Below are 19,604 nucleotides of genomic sequence, written 5' to 3'. Positions count from 1 at the left end.
AGCACCTCGGTTCTATGTGTGTTGTTCTCCTTATTATTGTCATCTATGTATGGTTACTAGTGGAGTACTCCCTAGTGGTGATACTCCACCTTTGTCATGTGATTATGGGATACATGGTATCATGGTCGTGCTATTCCACTTGGTCATCTTGTATGCTCAACTTGAGCATCTTCCCTCTCAAGATAGTAACTTTCACCACATTCACAACTTTTGTAATTTAGAGGTATCAATGTCATGATGTTGGTGTAATTCTCAACTTGAGAGGAGTATGCCGAGTACCCTATTGGAGAGTTGGTTGGGTAGTGATTCTCCACTATCCAAATTTTATAGTTAGTACCACAAATCTGAAAGTATAATCCTCTTTGTGTTGTCATCATACATGCTTATCTTAAGCGAGTATGATCCACCCATTACCCCTTTATACCTTCTATGGCAAGATGACCCTCATCTCGGCCATAGTGCAATTCTAGTTCCACTCATGAAACTATAGGTTGGGAACCCCTCAAGGCTTACCTTGTTGTAAATGTTTTATGAAAACCTTGGGTGAGTTAACCCAAGCGTATGGTTTAAGAAAGCAAAGGATCTTGGTAAAGATGATCGGAAAAGTGGTGTATGGCTGTTTGTTGAACAACCAAGGTGTTGTGGGAAAAATGGTTTTAAAAAGGAGCACTGCGTATAAGTGTACACCAGCCCAACTTTTATCGCGCAACCACTCTACCCTGGTGTGGGACGGGGCTTAGCCCGTAGTTTGTTGAAGCTGGCAGGAGCACCCTTCACAACTTTCTAGGGAGGGTCATGACGACCTCCGACGCCGGGTTGCGCTCTGGAGGAGGCAATACACTGTCTTAACTGATAGCCGGACGATTACTGAGGGTCTTCGTCATGGCGCCGGAGATACGCTCAAAAGGAGGTATGCTGCCGGGGTGCCGGGAAGGGGTAAGCCCGCAGGGAAGGACTCGTGCCGGTGGAGATGGGCGAAAGGTTATGTCCGGGTATCCGTCGTGGCATATGTTGTTATGCAGGGATGATGCCCACACGATAGGTATCCGGATAGTTGTGGGGAAAGTGTGCAAACTCTGCAGAGTCAAATCTATTCGAATAGCCGCGTCCGCGGTCATGGATGGGTTGCAAAGGTCTACCTTTACCGGGGCTTGTGTTTTGTTTTGATAAAGGCTTTGCAAAGAAAGTGTTGTGTTGGATGTACCGGAAGGGTACGGAAAAAAGGGCGTGTGTCGACCATATGGAGATGGTCGTGGAAAAATAAGACCAAGTGGGGAGCTTTTTCCTAGTGTTTCATGTAGAGGAACTCTTCTTTAACAAAGATATAGAGATGTCATAGGTATCTTTTGAAGTATCTTCTTCAATAAAGATATAGGTATGTCACAGTAATTCTCTAGCATTCCCGTCAACTGAGATGGACTTATGCTACCTCATCCTCAATAAAGGTCTAGATATGTCTTAGAACTTCCTAAGCGTTCCCATCAATTGAGATGGCGGTGTGCTATCTTTCCTCCTAGATGTTTAGTGGGATGTCCTTGAAACACCATAGTGTCCGCATCACTTGAGATGCCGGCATGCTATATCCACAAGAGAAACTGATTCTCTTTCACATGCTATATCCACAAGAGAAATTGATTCTCTTTCACATGCTATATCCACAAGAGAAACTGATTTTCTTTCACATGCTATATCCACAAGAGAAACTATCCTTCTTCTCTTGTCTCTTTTAGTTAACATTGTTAGCACCTTTCTTGATGGTTTGCGAGTACAATTCCAATGTACTCACGGCTTTGTCCCTGGCTATTTACTTGGCCAGACTTGAAGGAGTTCGACAGACGAAGAAGGAGTTGGCGACGTCTATGCGAGCTAGGAACGTCTTCCCAGTCAGTTGCCTGTAGGGTTATGGCAGATGACTTGGGTACTGCGCTGCTGAAGTGATGATGCTACTCTGATGTTTAGTTAGCCCTTCGAGGCTATTATGTAAGTATGGGTCATGTGACCATGTTGTAATTTTCTTATTCCGCTTTGTAATGGATGGTGTAATTTGATATCAGTTCGGTTATGTGTTCACGACGCACTGATCATGGGATCGTGAACTGTATACATAACAGGGAATTTCGGGCTGCTAGTCCGGGGTCCCCACACATTTATAATGTAAAATCTATACTATTAGAATCATCATAAAGTATACTTTTATCTTATGTGTATTTGGTATGGATGTTAACGTTTTTCTCTATATTTTTGATCAAATGTAACAAATATTGACTTTGACTAAAGCTAGAACGCGAATAAAAACGGAGGAAGTATGTTCAGTGTTCACGTCGCATCGTTCCACACCTGTGACGTGCATAATATATATTAACACCTGAGATATGCGTCTTACATGTGTATAACTAGATGACTTATTCAGAAAACAAAGCGGATGAAAGCTTTCAACACGCTTAGACCTGTTCTGAGTAAAGACACTCCAAGGTTATCCCTTATACAAACCCCTATCCCTATACAAAGTTCGAGACAGCTAACCTACATGTGAACATATGATATGCCGAGTGCCTTCCATTAGTAAATACTAAGCATGTGAACGGAATCACAACTCCTTCAAAATGCTTTGTCAAACTGAGTTGCTAAAAAGACAGTCAAACATATACAGGTATAAACGGATTGGATCGGTTTTTGTACTTCTTGCATTCTTTACCATGCATATCGTTCTGCCGGATCTGAAGGTTGATCAAGCTCTTTTTTGAAAACTTAGCAAAATTCAAATCTGAAGCTTTAAAAAGGTCCAACAAAAATGTCAAAATGCAGTGAATGATTTAGAGTTGTTTTACAGTGCAATTTACTAGCCATGTGGCCTAGTAGTATTGAGCCATATCCACCCTTTGTTTACAAGGGTATTTGTGACATCCTGGCTCGGTGCTCAACATGATTGATAGTTACTCATATTAACAAGTTGCAACTTCTTTTTTAGAAGCTCATTTCGAAATAACTCCAAAGTTTGCAACAAGTCGGTAAAAAATGGTTGAAAAGCACCGGTCTCAGAGGTGCTGAGAGGAACAGCCTAGGCAATCGGTTATTCAGGACGAAGGGATAAGGGAAAGACCTCAGCCTTGTCTTGCCTGCATGAGAGTCGATCGATGTGAACACACACGTTAAGAACCAGTCTTCTACGTAGGAAGGCGTCATATAAAACGTGTGCTTGTGTATGGGCAGTCGGCGGGCCGGCTGCATAATTTGCGACGGCCGGAACAGATCACACTGCGAGTTTGAACCAGGGACGGCTGCTATTTTAACGAATATTAGAACAAGCCACCATGTGGATTCATGGTAAGCGGCACACTGCAAACTGCAGGTTGGTTGCTTGCTTATTTATGCTGACATAACGTCATACGTGTAAAAGACGTACTAACTAGTTTTCGTTATAAACTGTACTGTAGGATGCGAGAAAAATTTGCAATTTAGCTGGCTAACATATCTGAATAGGATCTTTATTACACGAATATCATTTGTGACTCCCAAGCACACCTAGGCACGGCCAAAGATAAAGAATTTCAAAAATTCCAAGAGTTCTGGTAAACTCTCCATAGCAATTTTTTTTTTGAAACGGAGGCAAAAGCTTTGCCTCATTCATTCATTAAGCAGAAGGTGCCCAGTTTTTATGAGAAAACCGGGCAAAAACCAAACAACAATAGTGCCAAAGCACACCCAAACCACACACTTCGCCACAAGGGCACACCCAGCCACCCTGGCTACCCACAAAAGTTAAGAAGCTCAAGCCGGCCTATGCCAAACAGATGGCTCTTCGGAGAGAGACCGGCAGCTCCGCTTCTGACGACGAGCCTTGGAGAGGAGATGCGCAAGACAAGCGCCGAATAGGACCTTCACCGGACTGCCCCTCGCAGGTCATCGTACACCGCCCGAGGGTGGCTTTGACTTCACAGCAAGAAGAGACCACCACGAAGACATTTGAACACGCCGGAACGGAGCCGACTAACATGACCTTGCCGCAACCAAACCTTGGTCGCCACCATCGACGTTGCCTCTCAGGCCTCCACCCGGAACACCCGCATCTCCGGTTGACCTCCTGCCAACCCAGATGCCCTGTGTGTCGAGGCCGCAGGAGGGCGCGAAGGGGATCACCAACTTCAAGACGACGCCCTCAAGAGGGGACACGACGAAGAATCGACGCCGTCGTCCGATCCCGCGGGATCTAGGCTTTCACCCGAAGATGTGAACCCGAGGCAGTGAAGGTCTAAGAGCTCCACGACCGCCCCCAAGAAGGACGGCGACATCCGCAGACGCCGCGCGGTCAGGCTTTCGCCCGGAGCACACGAGCCACCACTCCCTCACGCGGCCGAACATCGAGAAACGCTGCCAGCCCGCACCCCGCAGACACACCTCATGTGCAGAAGCGGCGCCACCGCCGCACACAAGCCACCACCGCCACCACAACCAGACTAAGGAGCTCCGCGAGCTCCGCTGCCACCACCCGCACCGCGCGGGGCTGAAAGCCAAGTCGCACCAATACTGCCGACCAAGATCGCCAAGAAGAGCTCCGCGGGCGCCGCCAACCGCCACAGAGAGGGAGCTTCGACGGACGCCAACACAGGGATCCAAGGCCAAGCCGTCGGCCGCAGCAGCGCGAGCTCCCCGGTCCAGCCGCCATGCCGCCCTCGCAGCCACCGCAGCCGCCAAACCACTCAGCGCACACACGGGGCCGCCGCCCCGCCGTCCAGCACCGCTCCCACCCCTGCAGCATCGCCGGTGAAGGCCGGGAAGGAGGACACCGCCTCTGTCCCGGCAACCACAAGCCGAGCCAGCGCAAGCCTGTGCAGGCCCGCAGGAGCCCATCTAGGCCCGTGCGCGCGCCGCCAAGCCCCGCTTCGCCTCGCACCGCTGCACCACCGCCGCGCCCCGTCCTCGACCTGGCCGCGCGCCACCACGGCCGCCCGCAGCCCTGCCAGCGCCCACCCGCCGGCCCACGGCGCCCGCCGCACATCGCCGCGCCCGGACGAGCTCCTCCTCGCCAGGGGACGCGGGAGGGGAAAGAAACCGCCCCGCCGCCACCTTCCCCGGGGCCCGCGCGGCTTTGCCGGCCCCCCTCCGGTGGCGGCGAAGCAAGGGAGAGGGGTGGGGGGGCTAGAGGCGGCGGCGGCAGGCTCCCCCCCGTCGCCGCAGGAGGGTGACGCGGGGGGGGGGGAATCGTTAGTGAAATTGTTATAGCAAAGTTTAGAGTTGTTTTATCTGTGAAAGAAAAACAAACTTCGTCTCCTATTCAAGATTTGAATATTCGACCCATTTAATGTTTGACTATTTTGTACCACACAAAAAAGATTACTTTCTGAAACTTTCAGAACTTTTTTCAACTCGCAGAATTTTCAGAACCTTTTTTTGGCTCATAACCAGGGAGCAAAAAGAAAAATCTGGGCGCATCCGCTTATTACATCATTGTCAAAACTGGTCTCCCATGAACAATTCTAACTTGTTATTTTCCTATAATTTGGATGGGTTGATGGCGTCGACGTAAGTCCACCTGGGAGAGACAAGAGAGTACGTTGATGGTGTCTCAGATTGTAGAAGCATGCTTCTCGTTGAGTCGTTGACCCAAGTGGCCGGCCAGCAGCTAGGAACACGCTTTGGACCTCTTCCTGATTACCCACAGAGATACTAGTGAAGACCGTTTCTTCCATATCCTGATGTCTATGTCTGGCTTTTGTTTGAAGAGGAGAAACACTAACGGTCCTCCTATCCCTCCATCTCTCTATATATTCTTCTTCCCCAACCCTTAGAATCATCACTCGGCAGCAGCAGCAGCAGCACACGGACTACTACAGGACTAGCACCACACTCTACATTAAGAAACCAAACTCACTTGAGATGGCATTCCGATTCTTTCTCCTAGCCGTTTTGGTTGCATCGGCTTCTCATGCTTTCGCCTCCGACCCAAGCATGCTCCAGGACTTTTGCGTCGCTGACAAGACGTCGCAAGGTACGTTGATGTGTATAACCACCCATATCGTGGGTGGAATATTCGAGGTCTGCATTGTTAGTTATCACAATCTTGAGGTTAGCCTTTTTTCTGAATCTGTATGCATGTGTGCAGTTCTTGTCAACGGATTTGCATGCAAGGATCCCAAAGCCGTCAGCGCTGAAGACTTCTTCTTCTCCGGCCTCCACATGGCCGGCAACACGAGCAACAAACAGGGCTCCGCCGTGACGGGGGTCAACGTCGCCCAGATCGCCGGGCTCAACACCCTGGGCATCTCCCTCGCCCGCGTCGACTACGCGCCCTACGGCCAGAACCCGCCGCACATCCACCCGCGCGCCACCGAGATCCTGACGGTGCTAGAGGGCTCGCTCTACGTCGGCTTCGTCACCTCCAACCCAGACAACAAGCTCTTCGCCAAGGTTCTCAACAAAGGGGACGTCTTCGTCTTCCCCCAGGGGTCCATCCATTTCCAGTTCAACTACGGGACCAACAGCGCCATCGCCCTGGCGGCGCTCAGCAGCATGAACCCTGGTGTGATCACCATTGGCAACGCCGTGTTTGGATCAAAGCCGGCCATCTCAGGCGATATCCTCGCCAAGGCCTTTCAGGTGGACAAGATGGTTGTAGACCGCATTCAAGCTCAGTTCTGAAGTATCTAGCTACAGATTTCTTTGTTAACGACCATAGAGATTATTTCGTTCTTTGTATTCATTTATGTATTTTTTTGCTTATTTGTAATTCTATACACATTTATTTGAGAAAACATCACCTGTTCTTGTGTCGATCTACTCTTGATGAAAAATAAACTGAACGATTCCTTTTACGGTATGGAAGGGCTTTGACATGTGGTGACGTAGGCTATTTTTGTTCTTATGGATCAACAGTTCAGGATTCATGATCTGAGAGTGCGGCTATTTGGTCGTTTGGAAATCTTCTTGTGTTTGTTTGTCAAACTGTCGATCCAGCATTTATACAATCAAAATAACCTCTTAACCAAAACTACGCGCGCGAAGCCGCACCGAACACCCTAGCTCAGCGGATCTGAAATCCTAACGTTACGCGACGCATATATCGGAGTTGATCCGACCCGTCGATCGGCACCGACCTACGAGGACGGAGTTACCGTCAAACGGAGCCTATAAATACAGCTCCTGATCGAGACTCCTCCGCTCCTTACAAATTTCGCCAGAGGATAGACCGGAACCCTAATACCTATACGTCGTCGCAAGGTAACTAATTCTCCTCCTCTGATATTTCGTTTTAGTCGTACCATATGTTGTTCAGAATCAGAGGCCCCAATCTAATCTTGGCGGAGGCGGGACTTGTTTAGTTGTTTTCCGTGACCCAAACCAAAACATGTGATTCACTTCAATTCGGCAATCATCTATTGTTTTTGTTCGATCACCGGTTGTTCTTTAGATGTGTTCCGTCCGCTGTAGAGTTATTTTAGCGGATTTGTTGGATTGCTGTTGCTCCTTGGCTCCCTTGATTTCATTGTGATCTCGCTGTCTATTTGCTAATCAGGGGCAAGTTGTGCTCGTTGGGATTATGGTTCACACCGCTATTTGAAGCTGATCAACATGAATATGTTGCTCTCTATCATTACTAGTTACACGTACATGATGATCCACTTGTTTTACTTTTACCAACCTAGGTGTCCTCGTCAACTCATTGTTTATTTTATACAGTTAACTTTTCTCTTATTTTGGATATGCAAGGGGTTCAGGGAAGGGCAGAATTTGGATTGCTGTTTGTAGTAGTCTGGGCGATTTTTCTGTTGCCGTTTATGCATCTTACATACTTCCTAGAATTTGACTATATTGAGTTCAATGATTCATGTACCATCTTCTCATCAATTGTTGTCTTCAGATGCAGATTTTCGTAAAGACCCTCACGGGCAAGACTATCACCCTTGAGGTGGAGTCATCCGACACAATTGACAATGTCAAGGCCAAGATTCAAGATAAGGAGGGCATTCCCCCGGACCAGCAGCGTCTGATCTTTGCAGGAAAGCAGCTCGAGAATGGCCGTACTTTAGCCGATTACAACATTCAGAAGGAGTCCACCCTGCACCTCGTCCTCCGTCTCCGTGGTGGTCTCTAAGTCTGCTCTAGTGTTCCTTATGAGCTTTCTGTCTTCGTAGACATCTACTTCTGAGCTTTAGGTCTTCTTATAAATAGTTTGTCCGCAACTATCTTGTGCCTATGCAGTGAGAACCCAGCAAATATTACGTATGGTATCCTAGAACTTTGGTTGCTTAAATCAGGTCATTCCGATGTTGCCTCTTACACATGATCCATTCTTGGTCGACGATCTGATATGAGCAGTTTTATTTGTGAGTTATTAAAAGCTTCAATTATGCCTGGTAGTTATATGTGAATACGAAAGGGAAAAAATGAAAAACAAGTAAGCACAACACTGTCCGAGATTGCAATGCATTCAATTGAATCTCATGATGCTATGTTTTACCCATCAACATGGTTATCTAATACAGTGACAACATCCATAGAACATACTAGTATTGGTAACTAGTAAATCAAACAGCAGATGGATTCATGTACAGTTCACACGAGTGTTCCTCCTCGTCAGGTCAAAGCAGTGCAAACCATTGGCACGGTACACACAGAGCTGGGCAAGATCCTTAGGTCTAAACACAGAAAACAACATAGCATGTACACCTGAAGAATAACACCCAGAAACCAAAAATCTGGGGTGAAGAATATGCAGAAATATCTGAGACATAGCAGGGTCGCTGCGAGAACATGTGTGGAACAATAATAGCTAAGTCAGCTTAGCCAATAGCATCCTATGTTAGAGTGACGGGTATGTACGAATTGTAGCCTTCATCCAATAAAAAGTGTGCTGTGGCATAACATGTAGCCTGCAAGAACAATAGTGATCATTACCACCAGAGAGTTAGCAAACATGAAGTAAGCGGCATTGTCTATGCAGCTGAGCGATTGTAGTTGACTACTTATTTTTGCAATCTAGCCACGGCTGAAACATGTTCCACTAAGAGTTACTCAATATAAATAACATGCTATCTGTACCTAATAATAAAGGGAAAAGAGCTTCTTGTTCATCCGTCTTTTATTGCCCCTAAAGTTCTAAAAAATTACCCACCAATGCCACCGGTAAATGAAAATAACTTTTCATCAGAAAAAAAGCGGACCACGAATGAGACCCCAATCTGCGGGGGCAGACGCCAACGGACCACGAATGAGACCCCAATCTGCGGGGGCGGAATCTCATCGTCCTTCACTAGCCGCCGCGCCGCCCCCGCCTCTTCTTCCGGCTCCCCAGCTTCCGCCGCAGTAAACCAGCCCCTGAGTCTGCCATGTTGAGGAGCAAACAGGTGCCCGAGGACCGCTCCTGACCCCTCCATCCAAGCCAGTGGATTCAGCTTCAGGGCCGACGGCAGCTTTGGCAGGTGCTAGCCGGGGAACCGCCGCGGCGAGGCCATGTCGTTCCCGGCGCAGGCCTCTCCATTCCCAGCCTATCCCACGTCCGTACGTCGATTCCCTCTGCTGATTAGGTCGCGAGGGTACGGAGTGTGCCTGGATGCGGCCGGACGGGAGTTGGCGGGGGACGCAAGGGCTGCTGCCGGGGGCCGCTGCCATGCGTTCTACAGCAAGCGGCAAGGACGGACTACCGCGGTGGCGCGCTCCAGGATGGCGCGAGCAAGCAGCGACTAAGTGACTAACCCACACTTTCGTCGGTGACCGTCCATAGTTTCTTTGTCAGGTAATTTCTCTAAATCCACCCCGGCAGAGCTCATGTCATCATGGCCAAGACCGTCGTGACTCGCTGGACAGCGGCAGCGAGCATCCATTCTGATTCTCCACGATTCGATGATGTTTTTTTCTCGGAACCAGAATGCTTTAATGGTTCAGAATTTGTCTAGGAACAAAAGCAAATTCTAAAAGGCCCTGAGAAGTGAGAAGGTGATGTGCAGATTCAACTTTCTGCACTTCTCTGTCTACATCTTTGTGCTAATTGGTCTGGTCCTATATAATGAAAATAGCATTCGGTAGCCATACACTTGGTTTATCTATTGATTGATTGTAGGGACACTAGATAAGTTCAGGAATTCACCCCATCAATTTGGTTTGGTGCTTGATCATGTAATGCTAATCTGAAAATAAATTCAGTAGGCAGACTCGACCTGTGGGTCAGTTACGAGGATGACAATCACTACTCCCGCGCCCTCCCAGGTCTTCAGAATGCTGAACCATGTTTCACTGAATAATAGAATGGCGACAAATCTCTAGCCATGAACGATGCTGTTCAGCTGGGCTTGTCTTTGCTAATCACAGTGTGAACCTCTTCCTAACATGGCTTCACCATGCACTTAGAGCACAGGCTCACATGAGACTCAGGTGTGTATGACCTTGGTAACAAAATGCAATAGCTCAATATCAGGCGTAGTGTCAGTTTTAAAGTTTTCATTTCTGAAAATGGCCTCCAAATCTAGACAAGTCTTTTGCTCTACGGGGTGACATTTGAGAATTTAAGACTCGCTGTGATTATTTACTTACGTGAGGGATTTTTCATAATTAGCATAGAGTATCAATAGTAGATTAAAGAAAAGGTAAAATTAAGTATCTTCCGTGCAATCAGGTGGACACTACGACCACCATCAATGAGGGTGGGAAGGATTATAAGCATCTACACGGATAAGCCGCCGTGTTAAAACAGGGGAGATTGATTTGATGGCGGTGTCCTTGAGCCATGCTTCTCAGGCTATGCCGTAGAATATTATATTCTCCTGGTGCAACGCATGGGAAATTTCCTAGTTTCATACATACAACAGAAGATAACATGCAGGTGTAACATCCTAACTACGAGACACTCAAGTTTTTAAGGTGTCTGTGAAGGTTCTCCTATATTAGATAAGATGCAAAATTAAGCTCTGGTTCAAGAAGATAAACACCTCCTAGGAGGATTGTAAACAACTCTATCTTTTCAATGAAATGAGACGTAAAGGTCCTTTGCGTTTTCTCGAAAAAAAAAAAAAAGATAAACACGTGCTTCTTTTCATAGGGACTCGAAGAAGATAGCAAACAAATAAACAGAAAAGCCAAAGTGTAGAACTTACCAGCCTATCTAATCCAATCCCGGGTACACACAAGTGCTTCAATTGTCTTGATGTTTAATGTGCTCCATTGCTTATGAATCACCGGCCCCCGACTGCTGAATGCTGCATCACAATGAACAGCAGAACATGGCATTGCTAATACATCCTGCGCCATAATTGAGAGGGTTGGATACTTTGATGAATGACTCATCCACCAGTTTAGAATATCAAAATCATCCTTCCGTGGAACAAGGCCATCTTCAAGGTAGTTGTCAAGCTCTGACAATAGTTGACTCCTTGTCTGTGCAGTAAGATGCTGATCCCAATCTTCCAATGAATCACTGTCAAATCCATACATTTCGACATCGTGAGCTTGACAATTTGAGGTCTGAATATTCGACTGATCCATAGAGGTGCAATATTCATGAAACAATTCCCTTGTTATTTCAGTTACATCATTTACATACTTAGCTGCATCAGCGCCAAAAGCTCGTTTAAGACGGAACTCAATAAAAGTAATTTTGAATCTTGGATCAAGAACAACAGGCACGGACAACCACAAGTACGAGTTTTGCCAATATTCATTGAATGCCTCCTGCATCTCTCTAACCATGCTAGCAACGTCAGTGTGTTCAGTAGATGCTTCTTCTTGCAAAATAGTCCTCACTTTCCATACTTCATGGAAGTATATATTTGCTGTCAGGCAAACAGAGCCAGAAATTACTTCAATGACTCGATAAAAAACCCTCAAAATCTTGCAGATAGGCTCAACAATTTTCATTTCATCCAGCGACACCAATTCTTCAGAAGGAAATGACTTCTTGTAATGCAGAAGTACCTCGAGTCTAAAGTAAATTTTGTGCCACCATTTTGAATCTTCATGGGGGCACTTCAAACCAACATGAGTAACAACTTCTAGAAGTTGCTGCCGAGTCAGCGATGAAGATACGCATGCTTGGATAAATCTCTCAAGCAGATCACCAACAAGGTAAAGCATTTGTTGCCCTTGTAAAATAACGCTGTTAAGGACGTCATCAACACAAGCAATATTGTACAGCTGACCTCTAATAGGAAGAGAGTTCCTCTGCATGAGCATGTCCTTCAGCTTCAAGATACTTTCGTCGTTTCTTATTTCGCTGACAGATGCCAAGCAGAAAAGCTTCCTGTCAAGATTCCAATCTCTTATAGCTTCACATATGACATTAGATGCCCCAATCTCACACTCTAGCACACATGCTTCCTTATAGTGTATAATCCTTTCCAAATTAGAAGGTGAGGACCAAAATACACCGAACTTGATTATTCTCCTTTGAAGCTTCCAGTCAGCATCAATAAAATGCGCTGTCAAACATAGGTACTTCATGGTGGGCTCAGCTCCGTGAGGAAACCACACACTTGCTGATAACGAAACTCGCTGTGACGAAAGTGCAATTTTCTCCTTGAGGTCAGACTTTTCTTTCTGAAACAGAAGGGTTGAATATTCTTCCATATCTAGGCTTGAAGCCATGTTAAACATAGGATTGAGGCCCTTCGCAAATCTTTTCATTTCTTCATGCTCCACAATTGACAGGGGATAACCATGCATTACTATCATCCTAGTTAGATCTTGGTAAGATGCTTCTTGATCCAGTTTCCTGGTGTGAGCAGACAAGTTACTTGGTTCTGTTGGGGTCATGCAGTCTGCTGGTAAAGCTAGAATGTGCTGATTCTGATGGTTTCTATGACCAGAAGTATTACCCTTGAGGAGCCGGCTAGCATATTCCGCAATTTGAACCTTACCATTTGTCAAGGCAGGTGAAAGTTCATCCTTCACCCTAGATTGTACACTGGATGCAAAAAACCAACTGTCCTGATGATTTGCACTAGTTCCAACCCGTGCTGAGCAAGACTGGGTGTGTCGGTTCAAATGACTTCTACCTTCTGCACTAAATCTCTTGTGGCAATGGACACAGTCAGCACCCTGGATTCTCCCCTCAACATAGACAGGCGTGAAGTCCATCCATACCTTTGATCTGTATCTGCTGTTCTCACTAATATTTACCAAGTTTATGTCATCAAGTGACTCTGGAAGAACCATGTTCACCGGATCAATGTCATTCACACCTACTGTACATAAAGTACACATAGTTTAGTTAGAATACTCTAATAATAATAAAAGATGCAGGGTATCATGCAGACAGCTGCTGCCACCCTGAATTTACACCAAACCGTCAAACAACAATATCTCTTGTAAAGTATAACATGTGACCCACACCTGATGATAATAGTCCAAACATTCCCATTCTAACCGAGACAAGAAAAAACTAGTAAAAAATTCCACTAAAGCAACCTAATCTTAACGAGGGCACAAACAAAAAACAGAATTAAATTGCAGCCATTAATACTCCCTCCGTTCGGAAATAAGTGACTCTGCTTTGTCTAGATACGGATGTATCTACAATTTCAGTGTGTAGATACATCCGTATCTAGACAAAGTTGAGTCACTTATTTCCGAACGGAGGTTGTATTAAAACTACTCCTCATGCTTAAGAGTTGTCATGAAAATGAATCTTATCTGTAATATAATTATAGCTTGCAAAACAAAATGGTAACTTGACTTGTAAGCAGTTATAAAGTGTATCAACAATGTGTGAGGCAATTCGAATGGAACCACCATGTGTTTTTTTTTTCTCATCAACAAATGCCTTACAAAGAATGTAGCTGTGACTCCGTGACAAGCTAAGATTAGCCTTTAAGAGGAAGAGGACCATACCAACACCAGTAGGCCATTCTGACCATATTGCCTGAAAGGAATGCCCTTACTGAGATATTGCTAACATGTCACTTTTTTTTTGCGGGGCAACATGTCACTTAATTAATACTCTCTAATTGCTTGGAAGCTTGAATGCTTAAAACATGGCAGACTTCTTAAGTTAATAAGCATCCAAATCTTTATAAAAGAACAAAAAATCGATAAGGGTCAGTCTGCAATTAAGTAAATGTAGAAAATATGATTAAGGTTTACTAACTTCCACAGGACATGGATAGTTGCCTACTCCCTCCGTCCCGGTTCATAGGGCTTACGCGTATCTCTAGGTCGTAAATTTGACAATGATAATACAACGTATATATTACAAAATATATATCATTGGAAAGCTCGTGTGTTATACTTTCTAATGATATAATTTTTTATGTTGTACAATTTCTATTATACTTGCCAAATTAAAAACCTAGGGATACGCGTAAGCCCTATAAACTGGGACGGAGGTAGTATGTAAAGGCAGATGGACAGCTCTCTTTTCTTGTTACATTCTTGTTGGCTGGATGCTATTTTAAACTATGCCTGCATCGACTTCAACAAAAGCTTGTAACCAAACGGCAACGTATGTAAAAGCGGCTCAACCCAATGGGATCATCATAACAATGCAAATGGAACCTAAAACAGCATAAAACTTAACGAACAGAAAAGTGTGCAAAGTTGTTCCGCCCACCGGAATGCAAACAGATCCTAAAACAGCGAAACAAATACAACCTGTTAAACCTTGAGATGACTGGCATGTGCACAGACACATAGGAAAATCAGCTACTCAAGTACCGAAAGTACAAGGCACGAAAGAAACAAAATGAACATACCATATGGAAAGTCTGTATCTTGCAGCTCGCTCGGATCAACTCCTCCTTTTGCTCGACAGTTTTTATGATGTCGCCACAAATGGCTCGTTCCGTTGGAGCGTCCCTCAGCACCTTTGCAACTCATGAGCGTACGGCAGTAGCGGCATTCTGCGCTCTGGATCACTCCGTTTATATATATAGGCGTGTACTCTTCCCACACCTTGGACCTCTTCTTCTTGAACCTGGATGCATCTCCATCAGAATCCAGCCCGGGCGGCACATCGTCGTCACTGTCACGCTCATCATGTTCCATAGCTGCAGCTGATACAGCACAATCAATTTTCAGCATAGCACGTGATTAAACCGCGGAGTGGACGGAATGAAAGCACAATAAGCAACCTCTCACCTACAGGTATAAGTCTTAACCTACCACAAAAACAGCACAAGGTTTTATAAGCACGATTTCGTACGGAGAAATGGTAGGCGCAAACGTCAGCAGTAAAATGGCACCATGAACCTTTTTATTCAAGCTAGCTAACGTTCAGCACTACTAGAATATGTTACCGTTTCCCCTGAAACCATCAGCTGGTTAACTCACTCACTAGAAGCAAGAAAACACGGAAGAACACATATGAAGAAAAACTAGAACACGTCCGTAGCAGCAAACAGGAGCCGAGAGTGAACGGAATTTGGAGCCGAAAACTAAGGCACGGGGATCGCGTTGCATACTGCTCACCGGAAGCTCAAATTTTCGCCGGAAATGGGAGCGCGAACAAAGTGAGGAACTCCGAATCAGGGGCAGAATCGGGGAGCGGGAGATCGACGCCGGCGAGCCGACGGGAGCGGCAGCAGCGGCGGAGAGGGGAATGCGGGTAGGGTTAGGGCGTGGAGCTGGATGGATCTGTGGGTTCGTGGGTGGCCCGACCCAAGTTGTGGATATGGGCTATCCTGGCCATTTCTCGTCGGACTATGAACGTACCGGATCAAATGCTACGGAGAATATCCGGTGCACCCAAACCTCCACAACACATGCTACACGTTTTTTAAAAAAAACTGAAAATAATTATGTACATAGACCTAGGATGTATCTATCATGTCACAAAATTCTAACTACAAATTCAACTCACAGGTCGAGTAATGAAAAACAACAAATTTGGTTGGGGTAGTGTTTAGGTGCTCAATTCATATAGCAGTTCGTTTTGTCTTTTTTGTTTCTCGGCCTGTGGGTTGAATGTACTTCCTCCCTCTTACAAAACTTACCTTAACCTTTTTAAAATTTAGATGTACATATACACTATTTAGTATCTAGATACAACTAAATCTAGATGTAGTTAATACATGTTTCATACCAAAACTTTGAGGTTTGATAGATGCATATTGTGCAAATTCATATAATTATTCTCAGAAAAAACTGAAAAACTTTTAGCATCCCATGGCTGGTGCACCGGTTGCAAGAAAACCTCGGGTGCACGGGATATAGTCTGCTCAAACATTAATAGGAAACTAGCTATAGTTGAGGATGCTATTATGTGGCGCACCAGACCAGCTGCACCAACTGAAATAGCATATTTTGTGTGGCATATTTTTGTGACGCACCTACCACGCATGCGCCACAGAAATAAGGTGGGCCCACCTCTGCCAGCTCTTCACTATTTCGGTGGGGCATGATGACCCACAAGTATAGGGGATCGCAACAGTCTTCGAGGGAAGTAACAGTAGTAATCAAATAAAAATAGCAGTAGCAATGATTGCAGTAGAAAGCATGATTAAAATACTAGAGATCCAGCAATAGTTTGGGTCGCTCCTTCATCCTTTCGCGCGATCCCCATTGTGGCACTCTAATGACTGCACACAAATCATCAAAGGGCAAGTTGACAGCCTTATTGTAAATTTTGTAGTGAACCATGGGGTTAGGCAAATTCGAACTACATCTAAAATCCTGGACCACAGACGTAGTTAGTTTTCCATATTGGTAAGGTTCACCATCAACAAAACTTTACAACCCTGCATTGGAGATCAAAGTCTGGAAATCCTGCAGAATCCCTGCAGCACTCATGAACTCCAAACATGGATAAAGAGAAGGGAAAACTTCTTCTTCCCGGTGGACCATCATGAATTCATTCACCTCCAATTCATGTTGAATGAGTTGGTGTGCATTGGCTTCCATCTCTGAAATTTTTAACAAACCTCATAAAAATGATTTTAGGACAAACAAATGAAGGAGAGCACCATAGAGACTTGTAAGAGGACTAAACATGCATCAAAACAACTTATCTAAGCATAATACAAGCATGCAAGCTCACTTAACGTGTCACCTACAGCAGCAAAATACTCAAGAAATACTCCATCAAACAAAATTCTACTTGGATAATCGGAGGAGTCACATACCGGAGAGAAAATGCATCAAATTTCAGCAGAAAATATGGGCTAAGCAAGGAGATCGAAAATTCGCGAGCAAGAACAGCAAGAACACAGGTTTGAGAAATGGTGATGTGTTTTTTCGGGAGAGAGAGTGGAATTGCAGAGGGAGAGCAAGTGGAGGGCCAGGGGGCCCACACCAGGCCATGGTGTGGCTAGGGTGCCTCCCGCGCCACCACATGGTGTGGTCGGCTGGTGGGTCCCCCTGGGTTGCCCTAGGCCTCTCTGCTCCTTTTCATGCATAAAATTTTTGTAGAGGTTTTCTGAAATTTTTCGAGAAACTTTATTTTTGTGCAATTTTCAGAATTTGAATAATGATTCTAACACAAGAAAACAATTATGGAATAATGAAATACAAATTCAAATCAAATCTACAGAAGTTCTAAAACATTCTAATATGAAATTAATCAATGGTACATAGGTGAAAACATAGTTTCATTCATTCAAAATTACTTTGTTAACAAGGTTGATCAAGCCTTGTTACCAAAACAATTTCATATGAAACAAAACTTTGCATTTCACTAAATGATTATGTTCACCTCAATCTTGACAAGCATAGTCCCTATTATAACTTTGCATTCTCTTTCACTAAATGGAATTTCCCAATGGATGGTCTCAATGTTAATAATTGAATTTAAACCATATTTCCTATCAATATTCTTGGGAAAATAAATCGTGTGCTCTTTGTCATCAACATTAAAAGTTACTTTTCCTTAGTTGCAATCAATAACATCCCCTCTAGTGTTAAGAAAGGTCACCCAAGAATAATAGACATATTATCATCTTTAGGCATTTCCTGCACAACAAAGTCAGTTAATATCATACAGTTATGCGCCACTTGAACAGGAACATCCTCACATATACCAAAAAGAATAGTAGTAGACTTATCAGCCATTTGCAAGGATATATCATTTGGTATTGATTTTTCTAGATCAAGTCTTCTATAGAGTGAAAAGGCATAACACTAACTCCTGCTCCCAAGTTACACAAAGTAGTTCTAACATAATTATTTTTGATGGAGCATTGAATAGTGGGTATACCTGGATCTCCAAGCTTCTTTGGAACCTTGCCATTAAAAGAATAATTAGCGAGCATAGTGGAGATTTCCTCATTTGGAATCTTCCTTTTATTAGAGACAATATCTTACATATACTTTCAATAAGGAGGCAGTTTAATAGCATCAGTCAAAGGAATTTGCAAAAACAAAGGTTTCATCCATTCACGGAACTTGTTATAGTGGTCTTCTTCCTTTGATTTGTGTTTCTTATCAGGAAAAGGCATTGGTTTTTGCACCCAAGGTTCTCTCTCACTACCATGTTTATTAGCAATGAAATCTTCCTTAGTGTACTTTGTATTTTTAGTATGTTTTTCAGGATCCTCTTCCATTTTTTCTTTATCGGAAGCATCATTTTTATCATTACCACTTTCAGTTTCAGCATCAGAGATAGATATACTATTAGGATCTTTAGCAGGTTCAGAGGATTCTACAGTTTTATGTTTCTTCTTCTTTTTCTTAGACTTAATCCTAGCATCATTAGCTTGTTGAGAATCTTGTTCAATTCTCTTTGGTTGGTCCTCGGGATATAAAGGATCCTAAGTACTAGCACCACTTCTATTACTTATTTCATAAGCATGTTTTTCCCTAGAAGCATTGACTAGCAAATCTTTTTGCACTTTAGTGAGCTGATCAATTTGAGTTTGAACCATATGGAAATGTTTAACAAGCATTTTAGTATCATTAGAGGTTCTTTCCACAATATCATGCAAATTATTGATAGCTCTAGAATTTTTCATTAGATGATTCTCCATTCTCTTATTAAAATTATCTTGCTTAACAATATAATTATCAAATTCATCTAATCATTGATCAGGAGGTTTGGAGTAGAGAATATCTCTACTATCAAAACGTTGGGGAGAGTGTACCTCAATGGTGGAAGAATGAGGGATTGGCTTACATAATTCTTCTATATGTGGTAAATTCTTCATATCTTCAGATTTAATACCCTTCTCCTTAAGAGATTTCTTGGCTTCCCTCATCACTTTATCATTTAATTCAATCATTCCTCTTTTCTTCGGTGTTGGTGTCGGCTCAGGTGTAGTCCAATCATCATAATTTTTGATTATTTTGGCCAATAATTCCTTAGCTTCAGCAGGAGTTCTTTTCCTGAAAACACAACCAGCACAACTATCCAGGTATTTCCAAGATTCAAAAGTTAGTCCATTATAGAATATATCAAGGAGTTCATTTTTAGCTAATGGATATCTAGGTAGTGCTTTAATTAAAGAACAAAACCTTGCCCAAGATTCAGGCAATTTCTCTCCTTCTACCTGCACAAAGTCAAAGATTTTCTGCAAAGCAGCATGTAGAGCACTAGCAGGGAAATATTTATGAAAGAAAGCATTAACCAAACCAATAGGACTATCAATTGATCCAGGAGACAAATTATCATACCAAATTTTAGCTGCAACTTTCAAAGAAAAAGGGAAAATTTTAGTGACAAAGTAACTGTGTTTCTTTATATCATCAGAGAA

At 44.1% G+C, this 19,604-nt stretch overlaps 2 protein-coding genes across 2 annotated transcripts; one reads left to right on the top strand and one right to left on the bottom strand.

The window, feature by feature from the left end:
• Window positions 1-5,813: 5,813 nt before the first annotated feature.
• LOC124689061 (putative germin-like protein 2-1) lies at window positions 5,814-6,681 on the top strand. Its single transcript, XM_047222665.1, has 2 exons — window positions 5,814-5,986; window positions 6,101-6,681. The coding sequence occupies exons 1-2, from the start codon at window positions 5,875-5,877 to the stop codon at window positions 6,634-6,636; spliced, it is 648 nt and encodes a 215-aa protein (XP_047078621.1). The 5' UTR covers window positions 5,814-5,874; the 3' UTR covers window positions 6,637-6,681.
• Window positions 6,682-8,493: 1,812 nt separating this feature from the next.
• LOC124689050 (zinc finger BED domain-containing protein RICESLEEPER 2-like) lies at window positions 8,494-15,550 on the bottom strand. Its single transcript, XM_047222658.1, has 4 exons — window positions 15,384-15,550; window positions 14,676-14,975; window positions 11,085-13,169; window positions 8,494-8,867 (listed from the first exon to the last, which is right to left on the bottom strand). Exons 2-3 carry the CDS (start codon window positions 14,965-14,967, stop codon window positions 11,089-11,091), a joined length of 2,373 nt encoding a protein of 790 aa, XP_047078614.1. The 5' UTR covers window positions 14,968-14,975; window positions 15,384-15,550; the 3' UTR covers window positions 8,494-8,867; window positions 11,085-11,088.
• Window positions 15,551-19,604: the final 4,054 nt, after the last annotated feature.

The sequence above is a fragment of the Lolium rigidum genome, chromosome 1 (genome assembly GCF_022539505.1).
Source record: "Lolium rigidum isolate FL_2022 chromosome 1, APGP_CSIRO_Lrig_0.1, whole genome shotgun sequence".
Lineage (NCBI taxonomy): Eukaryota > Viridiplantae > Streptophyta > Magnoliopsida > Poales > Poaceae > Lolium > Lolium rigidum.
Note: the sequence above shows the minus strand (reverse complement) of the source record. Positions and strands in the feature narration are given on the sequence as shown.